The 26,928-nt window shown below is 44.2% G+C and overlaps 1 protein-coding gene across 3 annotated transcripts in view; it reads left to right on the forward strand.

Annotated features, from left to right (window-relative positions):
• The window catches only part of SGSM1 (small G protein signaling modulator 1), an 87,321-nt gene extending 64,074 nt beyond the window's left edge, over nt 1-23,247 (forward strand). For 2 of the 3 annotated variants that reach the window (XM_081253095.1, XM_081253093.1), the window contains 9 exons: nt 4,158-4,340; nt 5,591-5,659; nt 7,329-7,919; nt 9,480-9,604; nt 11,832-11,914; nt 15,464-15,573; nt 16,873-16,969; nt 18,067-18,234; nt 21,172-23,247. In XM_081253095.1, the coding sequence (XP_081109221.1) occupies nt 4,158-4,340; nt 5,591-5,659; nt 7,329-7,919; nt 9,480-9,604; nt 11,832-11,914; nt 15,464-15,573; nt 16,873-16,969; nt 18,067-18,234; nt 21,172-21,260 (1,515 nt within the window). In that variant the 3' untranslated portion in view covers nt 21,261-23,247. Of the gene's footprint in view, nt 1-4,157; nt 4,341-5,590; nt 5,660-7,328; nt 7,920-8,608; nt 8,803-9,479; nt 9,605-11,831; nt 11,915-15,463; nt 15,574-16,872; nt 16,970-18,066; nt 18,235-21,171 lie in introns of those variants that run through there. The other variant, XM_081253094.1, reaches the window with a different exon arrangement.
• The last annotated feature ends 3,681 nt before the right edge of the window (nt 23,248-26,928 follow it).

A 26,928-nucleotide genomic window follows, 5' to 3' on the forward strand; every position in this document is an offset into this window, starting at 1 on the left:
CCCTCCCACTCACTCCCATCCCTAACCCCTGACAACCACTGATCTATTCTCTATTTCTATAACTTTGTCATTTCAAGAATGTTGTAGAAATGGAATCATACAGTGTATAACCTTTGGGAATTGACTTTTTCGACTCAGTGTAAATCTGTAGTGATTCATCTAAGTTGCTGTGCGTATCAATTCTTGATTCCTTTATACGGCTGAGTAGTGTTCCACAGTATGGATGCACCACAGTTTAACTCCACCTGTTGATGGATAGGCAGGTTGTTTCCAGTTTTTCGGTGATTACAAATAAAGCTGCAGTGAACCTTCATATACAGGTTTCCATGTGAGCATAAGGTGGAATAAATGCTCGAATGCAGTTGCTGGGCCCGATGGTAGTTCACACTTTTTGTTTTATAAGAAACCGCCAAACTTCTGCAGTGGCTGTACCATTTTATCTTCCTGCTAGCACTGTAGGAGTGATCCACACCTGCATCCTCACCAGGGCTTAGTGTTATCACTATTTTTTATGTTAGCCACTTACAGGAATGTGTACGTGGTATTTCGTTGTGGTTTTAACTTGCGTTTCCCAATTGACTAGTGATATTGAACATCTTTTCACATGCTCACTTGCCATCTGTGAATCTTCAGTGAAATGTCAGATCATGGCTTCTGTTCATTTTCTTATTGAATTGTTTCATTTTTTTACGGTTGAGTTTGGGAGTTCTTTTTATGCTCTAGATATTAATTCTTTGTCATATATGTCATTTGCAAATATTTTCTCCCAGTCTGTACCTTGTCTTTTTGTCTTCTTAACACGGTCTTTTGCAGAACAAATTTTTAGATTTTTGAGGAGGTTCAGTGTATCAATTTTCCGTCTGATGGATTGTGCTTCTGGTGTCAAGTCTAATAATTTTTTGCTTAGCCCCAAATCCTGAAGGCTTTTTCTCCTATTTTTTCCTAAAAAGTCCATGATCCATTTTGAGTTCATTTTTGGATATGGTGTGTCATTTAAGTCAGGAGTTTTTGTTTGGTTGGTTGGTTTGTTTTGGTTTTTGCCTCTGGATGTCCAGTTGATTCAGCACCATTTGTTGAAAAGGCTATCCTTCCTCCATTGAACTGCTTCTGCACCTTTGTGAAAAATCATTTGGGCCTACATTTGCAACAACATGGATGAACTTGGAGGGTATTATGCTTAGGGAAATGTCAGGCAGAGAAAGACCAATACTGTATGATATCACTTATACTTGGAATCTAAAACATAAAACAAACTAGTGAATGTAACCAAAAAGAAAGAGACTCACAGATATAGGGAACAAACTAGTTGTTACCAGTGGGAAGAGGGGAGGGGCAAGATAGAGGTAGGGATTAAGAGGTACAAACTACTATGTGTAAAATAAATAAGCTACAAGGATATATTGTACAGCACAGGGAATATAGCCAATATTTTATAATAACTATGAACGGAGTATAACCTTTAAAAACTGTGAATCACTGTGTTGTACACCTGAAACTTACGTAATATTGTGAATCAACTATACCTCAATTTAAAAAAAAATGAAGGAGAAAAAAATCAGTGGGGCTTTTTAGAGTGGCATCTATTTCTGGATTCTCTATTCTGTGCCTTTGATCTAATGCCACACTATAATTAGTAATCTTCAGGTAATACCATACTATTTTCATTACTGTAGCACATATGGAATTTTAAATGTTTTAGTAGTTACATTTTAAAAAGTAAAAAGAAACAGACACAATTAATATTTTTAAAGTTTTAATTTTAACATAATTTTAAGTTCATGCCAAGTTGCAAAAGTTGTGATACAGAGGTCCTAGGTACCCATCACCCTGCTTCCCCCAATGGAAACATCTTATAGAACTATTATATATAGTGTATTGTCAAAACCAGCATATTAAGGAAATTCCCTGGCGGTCCAGTGGTAAGGACTCGGCACTCTCACTGCTGGGGCCCTGGGTTCGATCCCTGGTCAGGGAACCGAGATCCCAAAGGCCTCGCAGCCAAAAGAATCCCAAAAAACAAAAAAACAGCACATTAACATTGGTACAGTACAACCTAGGATTTCATTAGTTTTTGCATCCGCTCCTCTGTGTGTGTGTGTGTTGGGGGGGGGGGTTCTATGTCATTTTATCAGGGTGAAATTAATTTTAATAACATATTTTATTTAACCCAGTATATCCAATATATTACCATTTCAGCATGTACTCAATATAAAAATTATTAGTGAGATATTTTACATTCTTTTATTCATACTGAGTTTTCAAAACCCACTGATATTTTACACTCCATGTCTGTGTACCATCTGTGCTATGATTAACTAAGTATTTGTCTTTGAATTGATTCACTTAAAAATTTATATAACTTACTTAAAAAGGCATTTTATATCCCTGCCATCACTGGAAAACCAATATGACTTGCCAAAAGAGAAGGAAACTTCAAAAATAAATAGAATGTGACAAAATGATATAATTCAGTTCTACCTAGATGTCACAGGCTGCCTGAGGCCTCTCTCTCTTTGTTTAGAAGGGAGATTATAAAGTATTAAGGATGGATTAAAGACACAGTAGTGCCAGACTGGCCTTCCTCATAATCAGAAAAGTTGAATATGGAGACTTTCTCACACTGTGGTTCCATATGCTGAGGCTGTGCCACGAACTGTCTAAAATGATCTCAGGACCAGCATGAGGATTCCAGTGTGCCAGGCCCCGTGTTCGGGACTGGGAACCCAGAGGTGCATTAGATAAGGTCTTTGCCAGTTTAGGGGGGTTCATGCAAACTCAGATGGAGGCAAACTCAGGGGCTTTAAGAGCACAGAGGAGGCACCTCCACCGGGCAGAAGCCTACCTGCATTCTTTGAAGAGGTTGCTTTCCAGGCGAGGAGACTGAGGAAGGGCTTCTGGGAAGAGAGACGCCTGCATGATGCGATGTGTGTGTCTGTGTGCATTTGTGTGGGGAGGGGCGGAAGGGCGTGTGGACATGGGTAGCTGGGGACGTGGGTAGCTGGGATGTAAAGGACGAGGAGGGTGGGGGCAACAGTGAGAATCAGGGCTGGAGAGGAAACAAGAGGAAGACTGCTAAGTGGGAGAGGGACAGGAGGGGCCAGGCTGGGACAAGCAGGCACCAGGAAGGAAGGTCATCTGGGTGAGGGGTCCTGGAAGCCTAGCCTAAGATGGCAGTGGGAACAGGGAGGTGGGCTTGGATGAATCTTCGGGAGGTCAGCAGGAGGGAGCTGCCCATGACAGACTTGGGCAGGGTGGACCCGGAGCCTCTCTCTGGAAGCCCTGACTAGCTAAAGGCCGCCCGCCCCTCCCAACCCTGGCATGGGGCAGGCTCCCTGCCCTCCCTCTTCTCCTTCCTGCCCCCTCACACCCTTTCGTCAGCTTGTCTGCCCCACTTGTGCCCAGAGGTCTGGCAGATTCAGAACCTCAGTTACCTGGGCTGTGCAACACAGAAGTGAAGTAAGCTCCGATCTTCTCTGCTGAAATCTCACAAGGGGAACACTAGAAACCTGTGGCCCTTCTCTAAAGCCATTGCTGTAAGTAAAGGAAAGGGTCACTTTTATTCATCTTTGTGTTCTCAGCACCTACCCCCCATGCTGGGCACCTGGGAGGCCCCTGGTAAGTGTGTTGAGTGACTGGAGGAATGGACAAATGAGGCATCTTGCTCATCTTATGTTTCATATGCCTAGGTTGATGCCTAGCACATAGTAGGTACTTACCAACTTAAATGAACAAGTGAATGAATGAATGAATGAAGTAGGAAAAAGGAAAAGAAGGTAATAAAGAAATAAACAGTCTGCTCACTTTAGTATCCCCAAGGCTTAGTATACTGCCTGGCACAGAGTAGGTTGTCAACAAATATTTGAATAAGTGTATGAATGAATGAACGAATGAATGAATAAAAGAAGGAAGATAGAAAGGAAGGAGGGAAAAATGGAAAGAAAGAAGTTGCCTTGCTCACTTCTGTGTATCCCCAGGGCCTAGCCAGTGCCTGGCACATAGTAGGTGTTCAGTTAACATCTGATGGATGTTAACTCCATGAACGTTGGATGGGTGTTTCTAGGGCTCAGGGTCCCAGGTCAGAGCCACCATCTTCTGGGTTGGGTTGGTTGTCCCCTGGGATCCCAGCATTCCAGGTGACCGTGCATCTGCCCTGGCAGGTGGACGAGCAGATGCATGCCTGCTATGCACAGACCATGTCCGAGTGGCTGGGCTGTGAGGCGATTGTGCGGCAGAGGGAGCGGGAATCCCACGCGGCCGCCCTGGCCAAATGCTCTTCGGGGGCCAGCCTGGACAGCCACCTGCACCGGATGATGCACCGGGACTCTACCATCAGCAATGAGGTGATGGGTGGCTCCCCTCAGGGAGCTGGGGGCGGGGCTCTGCTCCATCAGGCTGTTGTAGGAAGGGTGAGGGCTGGGTGTTTGGGGCCTTGGGACAGAGTCTCACCCCTGGCTTTTAGGTGGAAGGTGACTTTGGAGTCAGACAGACCTCACTTCAAACTCCAGCCCCTTCATTTCTTAGCTCTGGGGCTCAGACAAGCACCTTTACTTCTGGGCCTCAGTCTCCTCACCTATGAAATGGGAATGATCATTTGTATAGGGGAGATTTGTGTACAACTCAAACAAGCTAGCATATATAAAGTGCCCAGCACAGTGTTAGACTTTCATTTGTTCAGCAAATGCTGTTGAGTACCTACTATGTGCCAGGTACTGTCAGGAATGTCCTGGAATGTCAAGAATGCTCCAGTGACTAGGTCAGACATATCTGTCCTGATAGAATCTCCAGTTTAGCATCCCAAAGCAGGGGATGGAAAGAAAGTCAATTCCCTTCACCAGTGATAAATCCGTCATCAATTGCCACACTAATACTGTGTAACAAACAACCCCCAAAAGCCAATGATGTCTAACAGTAAACATATATTTTTTACTCATGAGTCTGTGGGTCAGCCGGGCAGTTCTGCTCAGCTAAAAGGTTTGTTGATCTTCGTTGGACTCTCACATATCTGGGGTGACTCGGCCCTGCTCCTCACGTCTCATCCTCCAGCAGGCTAGCCTGGCCATGTTCTCGCAGTGAAAGCAGATCTTAAAGAGAGAAAGCAGAAAATGCGCAAGCATTTTTTATGTGTTTGCCCTGTCGAGTTTGCTAACACCCCACTGGCCAAAGCAGGTCACTTGGCCAAGCTTAGCATCAGGGTTGACAGAAAGTAAAAGTTATAGGGCAAAAAGCACGTATACAGGGAAGGAGTAGACAATAGACATGCATACAACCAGTCCTTTGAGTTGAACTAAAATGTTAGTTGGAAGTCTCAAGTGCAGAGCAGTTAAAGGTGGGGTTCTCTGGTTGTGGGTGGGAGGTGGAGGTCCAGTGGCTGCTGTGGCCTCCGAGGAGGCTCCAGGGAGCGAGCCCCCGCCCCACTTCTATTTGATAGGTAGGAAGCTGAGGCCCTGAGAAGGGACTTGCCCGAGTCAGGGGTAGAGATAAGACCACACTTACTCACTTCCAGCCCAGCAGCCCCTCCTAAGCTCAGTGTGGGGACCCTGAGCCCGGCTGCAGCCTCACCCACACTCCGTCCTACCCCTTTTTCTCTCAGTCCTCCCAGAGCTGCAGTTCGGGCCGCCAGAACATCCGCCTGCAGAGCGACTCCAGCAGCAGCACACAGGTGACCTCCCGGAGGCCCCGCCCCTCCCCACCCATCCCCCTCCCTCCAACCTGGAATAATGGGACTGGAGGTCCCTCATATACAGGTCACTCATGGTTGATCTGTTTTAGCTTTTATGCTAGCATTAAAAATTGAAATTTTACCTACATGAGTAATACATGAAGCTCTTTTGCCTGTTAAAAAAATTAAAATATTACAGAGAAAACTAACTTTGGATTTGACCACCCCTAATCCCCACATGCCCTCCCTAGGAATAACATTGCTGTCTTCAGTTTGCTGTGTATCCTTCCAGACCCTTCTGTATGCCTTTACATACACAGAAATATATAGACCGTATGTAATATATTGCGATGTTTAGTAATCTTTTAAAATTTCTAAATAAATACCATCAGATGTATTGTTCAACAGCTTTTCATTTCATTCACTGCAAAGAAATGTTAACACATTCTCACTCAATATTAAAGAAAAAAACAAAGTGAAAAAATGTGCCAAGTATGTCACCTTTTGCATAAACAGAGGAAATATTAATATATGTATTATATATCTATTTATATATATCTTTATATTTATATATATATGTATATATATAATATATATCTTTATATTTATATATATGTATATAAGTGTATATTTATATATATGTATTATATATATCTATTTATATTTATATATATCTATTTTCTAAAACGATGGAAGGATAAACCAGAAACTGATCAAATGGTTACTTAAGTGGGGTGAGGGGTACAGGGAAAGAAGCTACATTTCCCTGAATGTACTTTGTTTTCTAGTTTTGATTTTGGAGTTAGGTAAGTTAACTCCAAAAGCAATTTAATCGAAAAGAAATCTTTTTAAAACCAGAAGCACATGAAATTAACAGTAAATCAAGTTGGTGACATAACCACACAGAAGAAATATTTCAAGTGATCTTGGGATATGATCTTATACAGTCTTCCTTGATGGGATATGGCCTAAAGACACAAAGAACCACAAATAAATCTTAGATATGTATCCTGGAGACTTTTCCATAATATTTCATATACATCTAACTAATTTTGAAAATTGATCCATAATAGTCCACCACATGGATGTTTTTTTAGCCTGTTCCATATGTGGTTAACTAATTTTTTTACTTTAAAAAAAGTGCACATGGGCTTCCCTGGTGGCGCAGTGGTTGAGAGTCCGCCTGCCGATGCAGGGGACACGGGTTCGTGCCCTGGTCCGGGAAGATCCCACATGCCGCGGAGCGGCTGGGCCCGTGAGCCATGGCCGCTGAGCCTGCGCGTCTGGAGCCTGTGCTCCGCAGCGGGAGAGGCCACAACAGTGAGAGGCCCGCGTACCACAAAAAAAAAAAAAAAAAAAAAAAATTAAGTGCACATAATTTTGTATGATAAAAGATACTCTTCCTCAGAGTCAACTGCCGTGCTTCCTTGTTTCTTTCTGGATTATTCTATGCTTATGCGTGCATATGGAGCAATTTTTTATTTTCTACACATGGGAGCATATATTACACCTTGTTCTGCCTCAGTCTTTTTACTGACTGTGTAGTGTTCCCCTGCAGGCATGTTCCGTATTTGAACCAGTCCCCTGTGGATGGATATTCAGGTCACTGCTGGAAGTAGCACCACAATAGACATCCTAGTCCCTCTGTCTTTGTGCACCTGGTCTGCAGGTCTTCGAGTCTGTGGACGAGGTGGAGCAGGTGGAGGCAGAATGCAGGTTGGAGGAGAAGCAGCCCAAGATCCCCAACGGGAACCTGGTGAATGGCACCTGTTCCCCAGACTCCGGCCACCCTTCCTCCCACAACTTCTCCTCGGGCCTCTCGGAGCACTCAGAACCCAGCCTGAGCACGGAGGACAGCGTCATGGACGCCCAGCGCCCTGCCCCACTGGTGATTCGATCCAGGGACAACGGTGTGGATGACGGGCAGAGCAGCGAGGCCACCACTTCCCGGGATGAGGTCCCCCGTGAGGAGCTGGCTGTGCAGGACAGCCTGGAGAGCGACCTCCTGGCCAACGGGAGCATGGACGAGTTCGTGTCCATCACTGGCAGTATGGATGTAGCTCTGCCCGAAAGGGAGGGCCCTGCGATGGAGGGCTGGAGGGGCATCGAGGTGGGGAAGCAGAGCCAGGTGGACAGTGAGGACAACCTCTCAGAGGAGCCCGAGATGGAAAGTCTCTTCCCCGTGCTTGCTTCTCTGGCCGTGACCACTTCTGCCAACAACGAGGCATCCCCTGTGTCTTCTAGTGGCGTCACCTACTCTGTAAGTCACCAGGATTCTCCTCCACTCAATTTTCTGCAGCCTCAGGAGGGTGGGAGTGTCCCACAGACCGCAGTTATCCAGAACGACCTCTGGTTCATTGCCTTTTCCCATCACGGAGGGTTCACTGTAGAAACCCATTTGGGAGAGAAGATAATATAATACTTAAAGAACACAGGCTTTGCAGACAAACAGTGCTGGGTTCAGATCCCAGCTTAGGTACATCACTTTATCTTTCTGAGCCTCAGTTTCCCTATCTATCGCGTACCTTCCTCCCTGAGTTGTTTTCAGAATTAGTGAGTCAAGTCCTCTGTGCTCAGCCCATAGCGATCAATAGCAACCTTGATGGTGAGCATCCTGATTTACACTCAGGTCCAATATCTTTTAAATATTTTACTTTCTTGCCAAAAAGCCCAAAACAAAGGACATCAACTGAAAGGGAGGTTTTCTGGGCCAGGTGTTGTATATCCATTTTCTTCTAAAGGACTTTTTATCTCTATCACAAAGAGTCAAACAGTCAGACAAGGCTGGATCCAAGAACTGGAAGCTGTCTGCCCCACATCTGCCCATTAGGCCCTCCCCAGAGGCAGTGGTAGTTACTTATTCTGCCCAAATTATCCGATGTTCACCCTCATGTCTGTAAATAATACACTTGTATTGCTACTTACTGATCTTTTCTTGTTTTTCTTCAGTTTTTGACATCTATTGACTCCCCACTGTGGAGGAAGAGGATTCAGTCTTCTTCCTTCCCCCGCCCCGCCCCCTCACCACACGAGTGAAACCGTCCCAATCCCCATCCATTCACTATGGTTATAGTAATTTTAGTTAAATGACTGTTTGGTGGTTATATTATTATAAGAATTTAATGCATAATCCATGTAGTAACCTGTATATGTTTTTTCTTTCCCGCAAAAAATTTTGTTTTTCCTAGAAGTATTTTCATTTATTTGTTTGCTTTTTATTAGTTTGCTACATATATATTGTAGCCTATATAAACATATATATATCAATCTTACTTTTTTCATCTATAAAATGGGGATAGTAATTCTATACATCTCATAGGATTGTGTTGTTTTATTTTTTTTGGTTTTTTTTTTTAATATATTTATTTATTTGGCTGCGCCGGGTCTTAGTTGTGGCATGCGGGGTTTTCATTGCTGTTTGCGGGATCTTCGTTGTGGTGTGCAGAATCTTTAGTTGCAGCCTGCGGGCTCTCTTAGTTGCAGCATGCGGGATCTAGTTCCCTGACCAGGGATCAAACACGGGCCCCCTGCATTGGGAGTGTGGAGTCTTAACCGCTGGCCCACCAGGGAAGTCCCAGGATTGTGTTGTTTTATAAAGGAAAAAAATAAAGAGAATTTTCATCATACAAAGTGAAAGAGGCTTTCTCAGGGAACAATAGCAACAAGAATAAAGTCGAACATCTGACTGGTCCAGGTAGAGGAAGTTTTTTTCAGTGATGACAGGAGAGGGCTAGGAGGAGGAAAGAGAATCTCTGGAAGACAGCCTCTGTAAGGAGTTGGGGTGTAATTGTTCTTTTCCTCCCCTCCTGGGGGCCCGCAGCCAGAGCTGCTGGATCTGTACACGGTGAACCTGCACCGCATTGAGAAGGACGTGCAGAGGTGTGACCGCAACTACTGGTACTTCACACCCGCCAACCTGGAGAAGCTACGGAACATCATGTGCAGGTGGCCGGGGCGGGGTGGGGGGGATGGATCAGTCGGGGATCGGGAGGGGATGGCACAGGTGTGTGCTACGGGGAGCCCATTTAGAATCGCACTCTCTGCAGCTGGTACCATGCCCACCTTGAATCTCATTCCAGCCCATCCTGACAATTATATAACAATTATAGTAATAATAATAATAATAATAGAGAACATTTATTAAGCACCTACTGTATACCAGGCACTGTCCTGAGCCCTTTACTAACATCATTTCACTTGGTCCTCACAACAAGCCTATGAGGTAAGTCTTATCCCCTTTTATAGGTGAGGAAATGGAGGCTCAGAGGGGTACCGCATTGCTCAGGGTCCCTCCAGGTGGGCAGTGGCTATACAGGAACTCACCCATTTCTCTCGGACTGTAGAATCTCTGCTTTATTTCTTTAAGCCAGGATTTGGGGCTACTTGTTACTTTTCATTAAATAGTAAATATTTTATTTCTTGATATATGAAAGTAACCCATGCTTATTAAAAACCTGAATCAACCAAAGAAATCAGAAGTTCATAAAGTATAAAGAGAAACTTCTCCTTTTATATCCAGTCATTAATACCACTCACCAAGAAGAAGAAACTACTGCTAATGGTTTAGTGAATATCCTCCCAAGCCATATATATGAGATATCTATATATACACATATATAATAGATAGTATATTATATAATATACAATGTTATACTATATAACATATATAATTATGATTCATATGTAGTATATAATTATATAAATATATAGTATAATATGAATATACACATGTTAATATATTGATATTTAGATAGTAATTAATATTTAATGTAATATAATGCTATATAACTATATAAATATAGAGAATGTAATTATACTATATAATATATGGTTATACTATGTAATATATAGGATAATATAATATGAATGCACACGTTTTAATTTTTTTTAAATGTTTATCTGTGTTGGGTTATACTATAAACTATTTTTCTACAACTTGCTTTTTACACTCAACAGTGCATCCTGGACTTCTTTACATGCTACTCTAACTCAGGGGTTTGCAAACTACCACTACAGCCCATGGGCCAAATCCTGCCTACCACTTGCTTTTGTAAATAAAATTTTTTTTAGAATTTACCTATGCCCATTTGGTTGCATATTATCTGTGATTGCCTCTGCAGAGTTATGTAGTTGAGAAAGAGAACATATGGCCTACACAGCTGAAAATACTTCTTATCTGGACCTCAGAAAAGGATTGCCAAACCCTGTTCAAAGCCTTCTTATTAATAAACACCACCTCTTAACTATTCTGTCTTATGGTCTCCCAAGCAATTACTGCCACTCAAAATTTAGTTGATGAGATACAAACATAATTAACTTTAATATAGCATGCTTCCTTAAAATTAAATAGTGCTGGGGGAGAAAGAAGCATAGACTGACTTTTACCTAGTTACGGCACCAGGAGAAATCACAGAAGGCCTCACAGTGGTGTGACCTTCAAGATGAATTTTGGCAAAAAGAGAAGACACTGAAGAAATAAATCATTTAGCACTGAAGTTAAGAGCACATACTCTGGGGTGAGGCCACCTGGGTTCAAGTCCTGTCTCTATCATTTATTGTTAGGTGTATGACCTGGTGCATGTCACTTGGTTCTCTGTGCCTCATTCCCCTTATGTGTGAAATGGGATAATAATAGTAACTTTTTCATATGATTATTTTGAGAATTACATGTATAGTGGACAGAGCATACAGTAAACGCTTAGTAAATATTAGTTATTATTATTAAGGGACAGATGGAAATTCCAGGCAGAGGAAACTGCTGGGACAAAAGCACAGGGGCATGAATGTATGCTTTATTTGTACAAAGGTAAATACCTCTGCAGCTGGAGGGGAAGAAGCACTGGGAAGTGATGTGTGAGACTGTAAAGAGGGATTGGGAGGAAACTATGAATTCCTTGCACCCCCAGTTAAGGAGTTTGGACACTGTCCTGTCATGCAGTGGGGTTTTTGAGCATGCAGTGGTCTCCTTGAGCTGAGCTTTAAGAAGGACATCCTGGTGACCGAGCATAGGATGTTTGAAGAGAGTGAGACTGGGGATGGGGATGCAGGCTGGAGGTTGAGGGAGTGGTCCAGGTGAGGGATGGGGACCAACCCAGGGTGGAGGTAAAGGAGGAGGGGGTTGGAGAGGCATATTGTGGGGGCCATCACTGGGCATCTTGTGTCTCTCTCGTAGCTACATCTGGCAGCACATTGATATCGGCTATGTCCAGGGTATGTGTGACCTCCTGGCTCCACTGTTGGTCATTCTGGATGACGGTGAGTGTATCCTCCCTGCCCCAGAACTGGGGATGCAGTTTCCTTCCCACTACATAGAAGAGAGGTTAACCTGACTCTGTGACTCCATGGAATGGGTCAGTACAGGTGCTCAGAAGACCTGTCCAGTGAACACATCAAGGTCCTAGTGAAATAAAAAGTTCTCTTATTCCATGTTGACCAACACTTATTTCCAGGTGTCCAACACCCATCCAAGCTTTTGCTAGCCACTGGCTGTATAAACATGAGTGAGAACAAAGGAAAACTCAGACCCAGACAGCTTCACTACTGAATTCTACCGAACACTTAACAAAGAATGAATACCAATACTTCATAAACTCTTCTAAAACAGAGAAGAAGAGGGAACACTTCTCAACTCATCCTATAAGGCAGGTCCTTACATGAGGGCCCACTGGTACCCTAATACCAATACCAGACAAAGACATCACAAGAAAAGAAAACTGCAGGCCAATATCCTTTATGAAATCAAAGGCAAAAATCCTCAACAAAACACGAGCAAACTGAATCCATCAAGGTATAAAAAGGATTATATTTCAAGACCAAATGGGATTTATCACAGGAATGCCAGGCTGGTTCAATGTATGAAAATCAATCAGTGTAATTCACTACATTCATAGAATAAAGGACAAAAATCACATGATCATCTCAGTTGACAAAGAGATGCCATCTGACAAAATTCAGCAGCCTTTCATGATAAAAAATTCAGCAAACTTGGAATAAAAGAGAACTTCCTCAACGTGATAAAAGGCATCTATGAAAAACCCACAACTAATGTCATACTCAATGGTGAAATATTGAACACTTCTCACCTAAGATCAAGAGTAAGACAAAGATGTCCACTTTTGCCACAAAAGGCCCTAGCCTTTACAACTAGGGAAGAAAAAGAAATAAAAGGCATCCAGATTGGAAAGGAAGTAAAACCATGTATATTTTCAGATGACATGATCTTGCCTATAGAAAATCCTAAGGAATCCAGAACACGTTAAAACTAATAAACAGGGGCTTCCCTGGTGGCGCAGTGGTTGAGGGTCTGCCTGCCGATGCAGGGGACGCAGGTTCGTGCCCAGGTCCGGGAGGATCCCACATGCCGCGGAGCGGCTGGGCCCATGAGCCGTGGCCGCTGAGCCTGCACGTCCGGAGCCTGTGCTCCGCAACGGGAGAGGCCACAACAGTGAGAGGCCTGCGTACCGCAAAAAAAAAAAAAAAAAAAAAAAAAAAAAACCTAATAAACAAGTTCAGCAGGGTTGCAGGATATAGGACCTATATAAAAGTCAATTATATTTCTATACAATTGCAATGAATAATCTAAAAATGAAATTAGGAAAGCAATTCCATTTTCAATAGCATCTAAAAGAATAAAATGCTTATGAATAAATTTAACAGAAGAAGTGCAAGATTTGTACACCAAAAACTATAAAATATTGCTGAAAACTGAACCAGAAACACAAAAACTTGGTTATTTTTCTTCCAGTGAGCATGTAATTGTTAATTGATTTGAGTTTGCAAATAGACAAACAGGTAAAAAAATAAAAAAAAGAACAACGAAGAAAAAAAGACTACAAAATTGCATTCTCTGTCATCTCTCACCCAACAGAGAATAGGCTTTCATTATACACCCAACAGAGATCACCAAATAGTCAGACCACAATAGCAAATCCCCAGTCATTGCTGCCACCAATTCAGATTAACTTATTGAAGGTATACAAGCCAGAAATAAAAACAAATACATAATATCAGTAGAAAAAGAAAAAAAGAACTAGAGGGTCAGAAAAAGTTCTGTTGTCACCGAGGATGTACAGGTAAATTTGATTTAATTTGTCTCCATTGGATTAATCCCCTCAAACATCTCAGTGGATGACCTTCAGAACTGATAAAATATAATTTTCAAAAAGTTAATGTGTCTCTCTCATACAAGTAGAATAAACACATGACAAAGATTTCATCCAACTTATTAATGAGGAAACCAGTAAGATATGAAAACTGCCTCCAAGAGCATGTGAGAAGCTGGGCATTTTAGCAACATTAAAATAAGATTGCTGCCAGAAGGGACAAATCTGTAGAGACAGAAAATAGACTAGTTGTTGACAGGGACTGCAGGGAGAGGGAAATAGGTGATGACCTCTGATATAGAGAGAGTCTTTTGGGGGTGATGAAAATGTTCTGAAATTAGAGATTTTGGTTCACAGATGTGAATATACTAAAACCAGTGAATTATACATTTAAAAGAGTGGATTTTATGGTACGTAAACCTCAGTAAGGCTGTTTTAAAATGGGAAGTATAACTCCCAACTCTTCAGAGCTGAGCATAGTGACTTGCTTCCAGAAAGTTCAGTGTAGAAGGGGGTGGGAGGTGTGAGAGAAACTATGCAGTGGGGAAACCTGAAAACACTGCCTCTATCAGGTGGCCAAGGTCATCAACCATCCTAAGTCACATTGATACAGTATACCCTTGATATGATGTGATTAAAATGGCACCTTACCTACGTCTTTCTCCCAATAACCCATAATTCCAGTCTTATCATGAGGAAAACATCAGATAAATTCCAATAGGGAGGCATCCCGTAGAATACCTGACAAGTATTCTTCATAACTATCAAGGTCATCAAAAACAAGGAAGGCCTGAGGCACTGCCATAGCCAAGAGGAGCCTAAGGAGAGATGACCGTTGTATGTAATGTAGTCCTTGGATGAGTTCTTGGCACAGAAAAAGGACATAAGATAAAAAACTATGGCCTTGAGTCGATTATGTATCATCAGTGGGTCATTAATTGTAACAAACGTACCATACTAATGGGAGATGTTAGTAATAGGGGGAATGAGGTGTGGGGTATATGGAAACTCTCCGTACACTCTTCCCAATTTTTCTGTAAATTGTTCTGAAAAATAAAGTCTTTTAAAAAATAAATGAGATCTTACTGTGCCTCTGGAAACCTTCTCATAACTTTCCCCAAAGTTACTAGGTGTTAAAAGAGAGAAAAAAGGTACTATTTTCAAATAATTTTTTTAAACACTGGGTTGAACAATATAAAAGATTTTTTAAATTACATGACTTCTCAGAGCCTTTTCATTCTTAATATAGGTAGTGGCTCTCTAAGCAGCATTTCCCAATGTTATTTGACCCTTTCTTTGCATAACGCCTGCAAACACCCTTCCAATATTGACAATTGCTCGTTTAATAGAGTGGTTCCCAGACATGAGAATTTCATGAACCCTGTAGAACGTTTTTTTCAAAAAGTTTGGGACCAAGTATTGTCGACTTTTCATTATAGCAAATAGGGATCTTTAAAACAGAGCACTTTGCTGTCACCATTGTTTCCTAAAATAAACATTTCAGTACCTCTAAAGGTGGGAAGTATGTAATTAATTGGAGAACGTTCCTTGAAATGGTATACATTTGTACTCCATTGTCCTTATGTTTGTCATTTGGCTGTGGACTTTGTGAACCACCTCAGGGCCTCGGACCATCACTTTGGGACCTCAGGTTCCTTGGGCAGTGGCACAGTTGACTGTTCCTCCTGTGCTCTTCCCGCAGAGGCCCTTGCCTTCAGCTGCTTCACCGAGCTCATGAAGAGGATGAACCAGAATTTCCCCCACGGAGGTGCCATGGACACGCACTTTGCCAACATGAGGTCACTAATCCAGGTAGGACCTTGTGCTTTTCAATAATATAACTTATTCCAGCTCAGCCCAATGGACCACAAGCCAACTTAATAGCCACGCCTTGTTTAACTTGACTCAGTCTCTCAATCTACTTAACTCAGCCCAGTTGAGTTAAACTAAAAAATTCAACTCAACCTTCACTCAACAGCTCAGCTCCACTACATTCATTCTCACTGAGCATTTATTTGGTTCAGGCACTGTGGCTACAATGATGAACAAGACATGGCCCTTGCCCTTAACAGGATGTTTGATTGTATTGGTCCTTTTCTGCAAAGAAATATTTGAGTATATTTCTCTCTCGCTCGCTTTCTCTCTCTCTCTCTCTCTCACACACACACACACACACACACACCTTTATTGAGATCAATTCATATACCATAAAATTCACCCTTTTAAAATGTTCAATTCAGTGATTTTTAGAATATTCACAGGTGTGAAATCATCATCACTATCTAATTTCAGAACACTTTCATCACCCCAAAAAGAATCCCCATACCCATTAACATCAATCCCTCTCCCCAGCTCTTGGCAACTACTAATCTACTTTCTGTCTCTATAGATTTACCTATTCTGGACACTTCATATAAATGGAGTCACACAATATGTGGCCTCTTGTGTCTGACTTCTTTCACTTAGCATCATGCTTTCAAGGTCCATCCATGTTATAGCATATATCTGTACATCATTCCTTTTTATTGCTGAATATTCCATGGCATGGATAGACCACATTTTGTTTATCCATTCATCCACTGATAAACACGAGTGGTTTCCACTTTTTTTGCTATTATGAATAATGCTGTTGTGTACATTCATGTACAAGTTTTTATATGGACATAGGTTTTCATTTCTCTTGGGGATATACCTAGGAGTGGAATTACAGCTGCACCAGTTTGCATTCCCACCAGCAACATATAAGGGTTCCAGTATCCCTTCGTCCTCACCAACACTTTGTTGTCTGTCATTTTTATTATAGCCATCCTAGTGCACGTGAAGTGGTATCTCATTGTGGTTTTGATTTGCATTTTCCTAATTGCTAAAGATGCCCATTTGTTGCATCTCTCGTGCTTATTGGCTATTTGCACATCTTCTTTAGAGAAATGACGGGGTTAGGTTGAGCTAGGTTGACTTCCACCTCAAATCCTTTGCCCATTTTTAAACTCCACCTGGTTGTTAAGGACTGTATGGTATCTGGTGTGGGGATGTAGCATCATTTATTCAGCTGTCCCCTCTAGTCTAGCCTTTGCCCAGGAGACTGATGCCTATCTTTCCTTTCTCTGACAGATCCTGGACTCAGAGCTCTTCGAGTTGATGCATCAGAATGGGGACTACACTCACTTCTACTTCTGCTACCGCTGGTTCCTGCTGGATTTCAAGCGAGGTACAGACTTCAAACTGGAAACTTGTTCTCAGACTCTTTGTAGCAGAATCTCAGGGGAAAAGGTACCAGGGAGGTGAGGCTGGGAGGTGTTGTAACAAAGCCAGTGGAAGAGAGTAATGCCGATTTGTTGAGTTCTGACTATCAGTTCACCCAACTTATCTTGCAGAGACACTATGCAGTAGGTGTTGTCACAATCCCCATTTTACAGATGAGGAAACTAAGACTGAGAAGAACTAAATTCAGAGCTAGGAATAATAAAGCCAGGATCTGAGCCCCACTCTGTCTACCTAAGCCCAGTTCCCTTCCATTCTATTAAGCTGCTTATCAGAGGCCAAGAACTCTGAAGCCCATAGAGCATCTTTCACACGTGACTTAGAAATGATGTCTGACACAGTGCATTGCTGTCTTGCCAATTTGGGGTGATGCTAATAATATCTAACCTGTATGGAGGTGTTTATTAAGGTCCAGGCACTGTGCTGAGCCACTTCTATGTATTATTTCTTCAGTCCTTTATTACTGTTAGTATCACCCCACTTACAGATGAGGAAAGAGAAGGGCTCATGGAGGGGAATAACTAGCCCAAGGTCACCTTACTAGTAAGTGATGGGGCCAGGATTCGGACTGAGTTTATTGGACATAGGAAGCCTTACTTTTCATCATTGCTCTATTCTGTCTCTTTACCAGACACAGAGGCAGCAGCCAGCTCTGCCTGGGTGCAGGGGGAAAAGGAGATACCCCCATTGGTATCTAAGAGAGATGGAGGGAGCAGGGAGAGAGGGGGACACTGACCAAGGGACAGGGCAAGGACAGGTCAATGTAAATCAAATTTGCATGTGCCCGGTTCCTCCACTTACAGGATGTCAGAGTTGGAAACTTACAACCCACCTGGTTTGCATAGCCTATTCTACAGAGGGGAAAACTGAGGCTTCTGTCAAATGACAGTGCCCAGGTCTCCTGTCTCCTGGCCTGAGCTCTGGCCACTGCTCCAGGACAGAAGAGCGGACCATGGCTGACATGGGATCTTTCCGGAGGGAGGGCAGCGCCGTGAGCTCAGTGACTGACCCTCCCCCTGCGCGTGTGTGTTGGTGTCCCGGCAGAACTCATCTATGATGACGTCTTCTCTGTTTGGGAGACCATCTGGGCAGCCAAACACGTGTCGTCCGCCCACTATGTCCTGTTCATCGCGCTGGCGCTGGTGGAGGTCTACCGTGACATCATCTTGGAGAACAACATGGATTTCACAGACATCATCAAATTTTTTAATGGTATCCACATGACCAGGGTCTTATCTGAGGGGTGCAGGCTTCTGGAGGGCCCCTTCCTGGGGCCTGGAGAGGTATGGAGGGTCACTGAGACTGATGCACCATGAAGGGGATGGAGGAGGGTTCGCCCCACTTCTTGCAGCTATTTCCAAATTGATGAGTTAACAACTTGTAATGCTGAGTGATCCCTGTGTGTTTTTCTCAGGGATCTGGCAGAAGGGGCCTAGGTGTTGAAATCAGGCTCAGGGAGTATCCCTGGCTCTGCCATTAACCAACTGTGCCATGGACACGTTGCTTCCCCTCTCTCTAAACATCTGCTTCTTCATCTGGGAAATGGAGTAACAGTGTCTTCTTCAGAGGGTTGACATGTGTAGGGAAAGCAGATACAGGAAAGCAGTTGAAATGGCATGAAAGAGGCACACTCTTTGAAATCAAACAGAGGTGGATTCTGATCCCAGCCTTGCCACCTGGGAGCTGTGTGACTTGGGCAAGTGACTTTATGTCTCTGGGCTTCAGAGTCCTTGGGGATAAAATGGTACTAACACCTCCCTCGCGGAGATGTCAGGAGGATTAAATGAGACCACAAGGATATAAAGCCCATCAGTCAGGTGGTGCTTGGCTCATAGCTGTTACTATGAATAGAAGCTGTTGCTACTATCAATATTATCACTATTAAAACATTTTCTTAAGCTAAAGAAGGTTTTGGAAAAAGCAAAAGAAGAAAAAAGCCACCTGTGATGACCTTACACTGGAAACATTATTAGTTTTCTTTAAAGAAGCTTTCTTATTTTGGAATAATTTTAGATTTAGAGAAAAGTTGCAAAGATAGTACAGAGAGTGCCCAATACCCTTCACCCAGCTGCCCCTAATGTTAATATGTTACCTGATCCTCGTACATTTGTAGAACAAAGCAATTAACGTTGATATATTGTTATCAACTAAACTACAGACTGACTTGATTCCACTTGGTTTTTAACTAATGTCCTTTTTCTGCTCCAGGATCCAATCCAGGAAACCACGCTGTACTTAGTGGGTTCATTTTTTTTTTAATGTTTTTTTCCATCTAGTCTTTCCCAAAGTAATGTATATTTTTATGTTGTTACCATTTCAGAATCCAGTTGTATCTAGGTTTTTTTCCGCTTAATGTTTTAAAAACCATCTTCCATATAATCATTTTTTAAGACACCAGAATATACCTCAAGTGACTGTTCATAACTTACTGAACCGTCCATTCTGATTGGGCATCTAGGTTGTTTTCGGTTTGAGGGTGTGATTGAGAACCCAAAGCAATTCCTGTCTTAGCGTGGAGGTTCTCAAACTTTCTCAGTTCATGGCACCCCTGATGTCTCTGTAAAGTTTTCGTGGCACCCGGACCAAAAGTTCCATTCACTGACTAGTTAGGTCCAAACCACCTAATAATTATATCTATCCTAACAACTTAGTAGCCATTTGAAAAAATAATACGTGTAAGTCAAAAGAAAATAGTATTTTTATTTTATATTTAAATAAGTACAGTTACTGGGACTTCCCTGGCAGTCCAGTGGTTAAGACTCCGTGCTCCCGATGCAAGGGACATGGGTTCAATCCCTGGTCAGGGAACTAAGATCCCACACGCCACACGGCGTGGCCTAAATAAATAAATAAATAAATAAATAAATAAATAAATACGTACAGTTACTAATGGGTGTGTTCACCTGTTGGGCTTTGCACAACTTCTCAAACCTTGGAATTATTTTGAACCCCACCACCTTCATTTCCTATTCCACAGTGATTTTCGCATGATACTTGCTTTTATCATGGCAACTGCTTGCTGAAAACCTAGTTTTTGCAAAGCTATAAAGCCGTTGATAGGAATGTCATGAAATTTGCAAACTCACTCGCATTAGCAGTTTGTGTGGTGTCCAGCAGATGTGGAAGATAGCTGTATTTCCCTCAACGTTTCCATGTGTTCACTGTGGCACCCTGGGGTTCCTCAGCACCCAGTTTGGGAACCACAGTGTTAGTGTTTTTTGTTTGTTTGTTTGTTTTTCTTCTACCAAATCATTTCTTTCTTTCTTGGTTTTTTTTGAGGGTTTTTTTAATGTTACTTATCCCTATTTTTATTTTTTTTATTTCAATTTTTATTTATTTACTCGCCTGTGTCGGGTCTTAGTTGCAGAACGCAGGATCTTCCTTGCGGCATGCAGGATCTTTCATTGCAGCATGCGGGCTTCTCTCTAGCTGTGGCATGCGGGTTGTCTCTCTCTAGTTGTGGTGTGCGGGCTCCAGAGTGCGTGGGCTCTGTAGTTTGCGACACATGGGCTCAGTAGTTGTGGCATGCGGGCTTAGTTGCCCCGTGGCATGTGGGATCTTAGTTCCCTGACCATAATTCGAAACCACGTCCCCTGCACTGGAAGGCGGGGACTACCACTGGACCACCAGAGAAGTCCCCAAATGATTTCTTTATGATAAATGTCTAAGTTTAGGATTATTCTGCTTTGAAGAGCTGATCATTTTGTGTCACTCTCGACAAAGTGATTATTGGTGCTTTCTCCCCTCCCCTCCCCCTCTCCTTCTGTTGCTTCCTTCCTTCTCTACTTTTAAGCATCTACCACGTGCCTGGCGTTGCTTTCTTAAAAGGTGTCCAGTCATGTTTGTAGGAGGGTGGTGGGAGGACCTAATATTTTTTTAAACACACACACTGAGAGCCAGCTTCATCTCGTTTGATCTCACAGTAACCTTGTGAAGTAGGTACTGTTATGGTTCCCATTTTACAGATGAGGAAACTGAGGTCTGGAGATGCAGACCCTCCCCAAAGTCTCTGCTTCCAGAACTGCTCTGGGGGTGATGCCATATGATGATGATGATGGGGATGCCCCAGAGACCTCTCCGGGCACTGAAAGTGCATCCCGAGGGTGGACACAGAAGGAGGCTCATGAGATTTTACTTCCACTCTTTCAGAAATGGCCGAGCGACACAACACCAAACAGGTGCTGAAGCTGGCCCGGGACCTCGTGTACAAGGTGCAGACCCTGATTGAGAACAAGTGAGGACCACGTCACCCAGGCAGTGTCAGCCAAGCCTCCGCCCACCTGCCTGTCCTGCCTGCTTCTCCTCCTGGCCGCCCAGGGAGCAAGGTCCTGGCATCTGTTCCCGAGCATGGACCTCTGTGCAAAGAGAAAGTACCCCAACTTTGGCCACCAGGCAGGTGGGATCGAGGGGTTGCCCCTTCAGTTCAGCCTTACGTTTTCCTGTTTGACCAAAGATCGCCCAAGTCTGGGATTTCTCCCTTGTGGGAGTTGGGAGTTGTTGGTGTGCAGAGGGCACATCTTGGTTCATGGTCCCCAGAATGGTCTCCTCCCTCTTCTCTCCCATCCCTCCAACTGTCTTGTCGGATGAGACTTGGGGAGGGAACTTTTTGGAAACTGGTATAGGAGAGGTCTGTGGGGCTACCTCTGTACTCTGAAAGGGGCCTTTGGAGATGCTCCAGAACGTGGCTGGAAGGTTGGCCTGGAGCGGAGCACTGTTGACATCTAATGCTTTTCTGAGGGATGCGGCCCTGTGCACTGCTGGAATTTGAGCAGCATCCCTGGCCTCTGCCTACTACATGCCAGTAGCACCCTCCTCCCCACCCCCTTGTGACATCCCGGAGCACCTCCCGACATTGCCAAATAGCCCCATTTGAGAACCACTGGCTTGGAGGAGGGGCTACAAGTATATCTCCCTCTCCACTTTCTTTGTACCTGAGCCGCCTATATCCTGAGACTTTCTTCCATTTAGAAAAGGCACATGGGGTCCTTTGCACATCTCTCTTGGGGTCCGGGATTTCAACCGTTGTATATTTCTCATTTTTTCTCCTCCACCTGGCCCAGGAGAGACTTTTTTCTTCTTTTAAAGAAAGATGTCTGCCTGTGAGAAGTGTCTGTAAGCATGAGATAGGCCTCTTCCGGGTCCTGCTCAGGGGCCCCTGGGCAGGGCAGAGTCCACATCCCCTTCCTCTCTTCCTAGGGACGACCTCGCCTCTCCTTCCATACATCAGGTCTGATGTTCCAGAAGCTTGGAAGATGTGTGTTGGTGCAAGCCACTTGTTTAGGGAGGCTGGCTTTTCTCTAAGTGCCCTTGCTCACTCAGGACAAAGGAGGGAAAGGAGGTTGGCCCAGGTAGGGTATGGCGGGTGTTTTCCTCGGGAAAGAAACATCAGCTGATGAACTGGTGCCAGGGTCACAGACCAGACTGGAAATGGTCCCCTCCAGGTCTTCACACAGAGGGTCACCAATCCCCAAACAGACCCTAAGCGAGCTAGTTTACCCTGCCTACCTGTCCTCCCAGGAGAGTGGTCCTGCCAGCCCTTCTCTTCCGAGAGTGCACCAGAGTCGGGAGAAACAGCGAGAGCTGGGGAGGGATGCTCTTCCCAAGAATGGCAGGTAGGATTTTGGAGAGGGTAGGAGACTCGTCAAGGACTTTGAAGCATTCGCAGAGAGAGTGCATTAGTCCTTCCGTCCTGAGCAAACCAGAAGGGGGAGCAATCCCTGCCTGGCGTGCTTGTGAAGGCGCTTCCCTTGGACCCAGCACTTTAGGTTGCACTGAACTTCCGCCTGCGTAGGGTCTCCTGGGCAGGATGGATGAGACTAGATGGCCCTTGCTTCCAAAGAACGCTCCGTGAGAAATGCAGCTCCTCGCCCTAGTCCCCCACCTTCCCAAGATGGGAGAAAATGTATGAAAGTCCCCTCCAGATAAGAGTTTATATTGCCATTCAACTGTTCACTACAGAGGATGTTATTTTAGCAAGACCCAGGTCCTAGACCTTCCAATTCTTATTTATTTTTTGACAGACTAGTCTGAAAGTACAGCACAAGATCTCTTCTCTGCCTTCTCTCGTGGTGTTCCAGAGAGCGTCGTGGTTCTGATTTGGAATAACTCCTATTTATTCGGCTTACTGTGCTTATTCGGATCTTTGTACTTTGTGTGCGTCCTTGTGTCCCTGAATTGTACGCGTGCGAGTTGTTTTATCTATGGAGTGCCCTCCTTTTCTCAGTGTTGCCAACATATCTTGTTACAGTTTACTACAGAGTTGTGTCTATAGAGAGAGAAAATATATATAAACAGAAACGTGAACCTGGGTTATTTTTTGTTTCCGTGTTTGGGGATTTTCTTTTTAATTTGAAAGAAAGAAATGCTTGCTTCTGAAGACTGTGTCCTCATACCCCACCCTCCACCCCACCTCAGTGACCCGGACACAGAGAGGGACATATTCTTATGATAGCTCCCTGGTCTTTCCCCTGAAAGTTCAAGGCTGGTGAATCTCATCTCATCCTTTGTATCAGTTAGCTGTTACCACAAGTAATGCTGTGTAACAAACCACCCTAAATCTTAGTGGCTTCAAACAGCCATTTATTTAGCTTGTGATGATTCTGTAGGTCAACAATATGAGCTGGGTTCAGCTGGGCAGTTCTTCTGGTCTCAGCTCGACTTCTTTGTGTGTCTCTGGTCAGCTGATGGCCAGCCAGGCAACTCTGCTTTTGACAATTGGCTGGCTGTTGGCTAGGATAGTTGGAGAAACTGGGCCATGTATCTCTCATCCTCCATTAGGCTAGCTCAGGCTTATTTACATGGCCATGATGGCAGTTTCTAAGACAGCAAACAGAAGTGTGCAATGCCTCTTGAGACCTAGGATTGGAATTGGCATAAAGTTATTTCTACTATATTCTTTTGGTCAAAGAAGTTATGTGGCTGAGCTCAGATTGAAAGGATGGAGAAATAGATTCCACCAGTTTATGGGAGGTTTTGAAAAGTGACAATGAAAAGGGCTGTAAATACAGGCAGGGAAATAATTGTGTATTTTTGTAAACAGTCTACCATGTATCCCAAGGTCCATGAACAGGAGGGGTCCCAAGATGGTCAGCCATTGGACTCAAGAGTATACCTCTAAGTTGATGCCTCACTGTATCCCCACTGCTGAGCTAGCTCCTCTCTCACCCCCAGTGTTCCCATAGACCATCAACTTATCTCCTCAATATCTATGATTCCCACTCACGGCTGCCATTCTGAACCACAGTCTTTGGGCAATGGAGACCTCGCATGGATCTCCACCCCCAGCAGCCTCTAACCATGCACCAAGGGAAACTTCTGGCTTTCCTCTGCAGAAGCAAAGCTTGATTTAATCTAATGAGCACCCATCAAAACTTCAGGTTTTCTATAGAAAAAGTTAGTTTCCAAATAAGCCAGCAAAGTAAAGGAGTTTCAGGTGGCATTGGTGGCCTGGCTGAGCCCAAGTCACCACTTTCTTGGAAGATTGCCAGCAGAGGTAAGTCTGAAGCCACACAGCAGCGGGCAGGTGGGGACTTGTCTTTTGCTGGCCCACATGTGGCTCTCTTAGTGGGAAGGTCTGCTTCTTCCTGGGAGAAGCTTCTGAGAGCAAAGACTGGTCCTGATGTTCTGACCATCCTTTGAAGCCACTGGTCTCATTTCCCCAACTCCAGCCATAGCTTGGTACACATGGCCCTCCTCCTGGAGGACCCCACTATTCTTGCAGCTGCCTGGCACCACCAGACCTGGGTACCACCAGCATACCTTTTATGTGTGTACAAATGTGCAGTTACATGCACTATTGACTTATGGTAAAGGACGATATATTTTGTGGGAAAAAAATCCTAAGAGAATGGTTTTTTTAAAGGTTTTCCTAAAGACATGCATTTGCACCTTGCACAGATGTGAGAAGATGAGTCTTGGGCCACTAGGCACGTTTTCGTGACTCAAAGCAGGGATGGAGAAGGGGTCTTTGCTGCCATGCGTATGGCACACACAGATGTCACTGTGGACTCCTCCTCCCCCCTCTTCTTCTTCCTCCGCCTCCTCCTCCATCTTTTCCTCCATTTCTTTATCTTCTCCTTCCCCCATCCCTCCGATTCCTCTCCTGTGCCCCTTCCGCCTCCTTTCCTTGTAGCCATGAGCATGTGGAGACTGTCCGTCACCATGTCTTCTGCCTGAATGTTGCTGTTCTCATTCAGAACAACACTGCTGGGTTTAGACCCTCTGGCTGCTCTGTCATCTCTCTTCTAAATCACGTTCCATTTTCTTTTCACCTGGAGCTTTCCATTTGGCTTGTGGGAGAGGCCATGGGGCAACTGAGAAGCACTTATGCAAAGAGTGTGGGAGGCCCCGACCATCCCATTTCAGAACGGCTGCAACCATTTATGCCATCCTGTTTCATCTTCCTTCTTATCCCTCCCTCCTTCTCTCCCAGGCCTGAGGTCCCAGCAGCCCATCGGGGAAAGGAGGTGAGGGTACAGTCAAGGGCAGTGGGAGGACGTGGTTTAGATTTCTTTCCTTTTCAACAGATACTCACGTTTGAGAGACATTAGATCCATCAGTCCATGAGCCTTCTCCCCAGGTTTCCTGACAGCATCAAACTCAGGTCACCTGCAGTCCACCTCTGTAATCCGGACCATAGCTGTGTACCATCTGTACTATTATATCTTCACTAGTCTTCTTTTTTCTTTTTACTTTTCGGCCACACCGTGTTGTATGTGGGGTCTTAGTTCCCCGATCAGGGAGCGAACCTGCGCTCCCTGCAGTGGAAGCGAGGAATCTTAAGCCCTGGACCGCCAGGGAAAGTCCCTTTACTAGTTTTCTTCAAATCAACTCATTTTGTAAAACTTCAGACTTATGGCAAGCCAGGATCATTTGCATAAACAGAAGATGGTTGTAAAAATAAATATTATTATTTTGCCGAAATACTATTTCCCACCAAAGGCTTTCTGAAGCTTGCTCTCTTGCCGTTAAGAAGAGATGCACTAAGGGTTTGAGAGGTTAAGGACATGCTAGCGCCAGATGAGCCTTTCTTCTTGGAGGACTTCAAGGAGGATTGAAGTGGGAGTGACTTTCTCACCACACCAACTAAAATCATGTCCTATATCTTTGTCCACAGGCTTGGGGAGGGATGATTTAGGATCCCAACTCTGCCACTTCCTGGCTGTGTGGCTTTGGGCAAGTGACCTTGCCTCTCTGAGCCTTGGTTTTCATTTCTGTGAGCTGGGGGTAATAATGCCTCCCTTGGGTCTGGATTCAGTCCTGGCCCCCCTCTGTCCACTGGGACCCTCTGCCCCTAGCATCACTGGGGATGATTTCCTGGTTGGGACCTCAGTTTCCCTGAGTTCCCATCATCTGTCTTGCTCAGGTTCTCAGGTGAATCTTTGACACAGCTCCTGGAGGAGAACTGGGGAAGGGATGAGCTCTGAGCCCTCTGGGGCTATGACAGAGCAACTGGAGTTAGGTGTGGTGAGGCCATCAGTTCTTGGCAGGAGCAGAACCCGCTCTGACTCTGCAGTTTGCATCGGGTTCTGCCAAGTCAGGGAAGGGCTCTCAGGTCTCTGTGCTGCTGGCTTTTAAGCTGCTGGACACATTGAGAGCTTGAGCCCAGGACAGGTATAGACTCTAGAAGGAGCACAGTTTGATCCTTTTTGAAGTGCCAGCTTGCCAATCCGTTGCTAAGTCAACCTAGTAGAATTCAAATGACCTACAGAATGATGCCGTTCCCTAGGGACTTTCCATTACATCAGGGTGCTGGGCAGGAATCCTCCAGTATCTTCCTGGCTTGCTTTATTCAGTCTTGTGGGCACAGTGATTTCCAGCCTCGGCAGGTAAAGGGCTCCTGCAAACAGGACCATCCTGTTCTATGATGAACAGAAAATAAGACAGACAGATCCCTCTGTCTCTTGT

This window comes from Mesoplodon bidens (genome assembly GCF_964165515.1).
Source record: "Mesoplodon bidens genome assembly, chromosome: 13".
NCBI lineage: Eukaryota > Metazoa > Chordata > Mammalia > Artiodactyla > Ziphiidae > Mesoplodon > Mesoplodon bidens.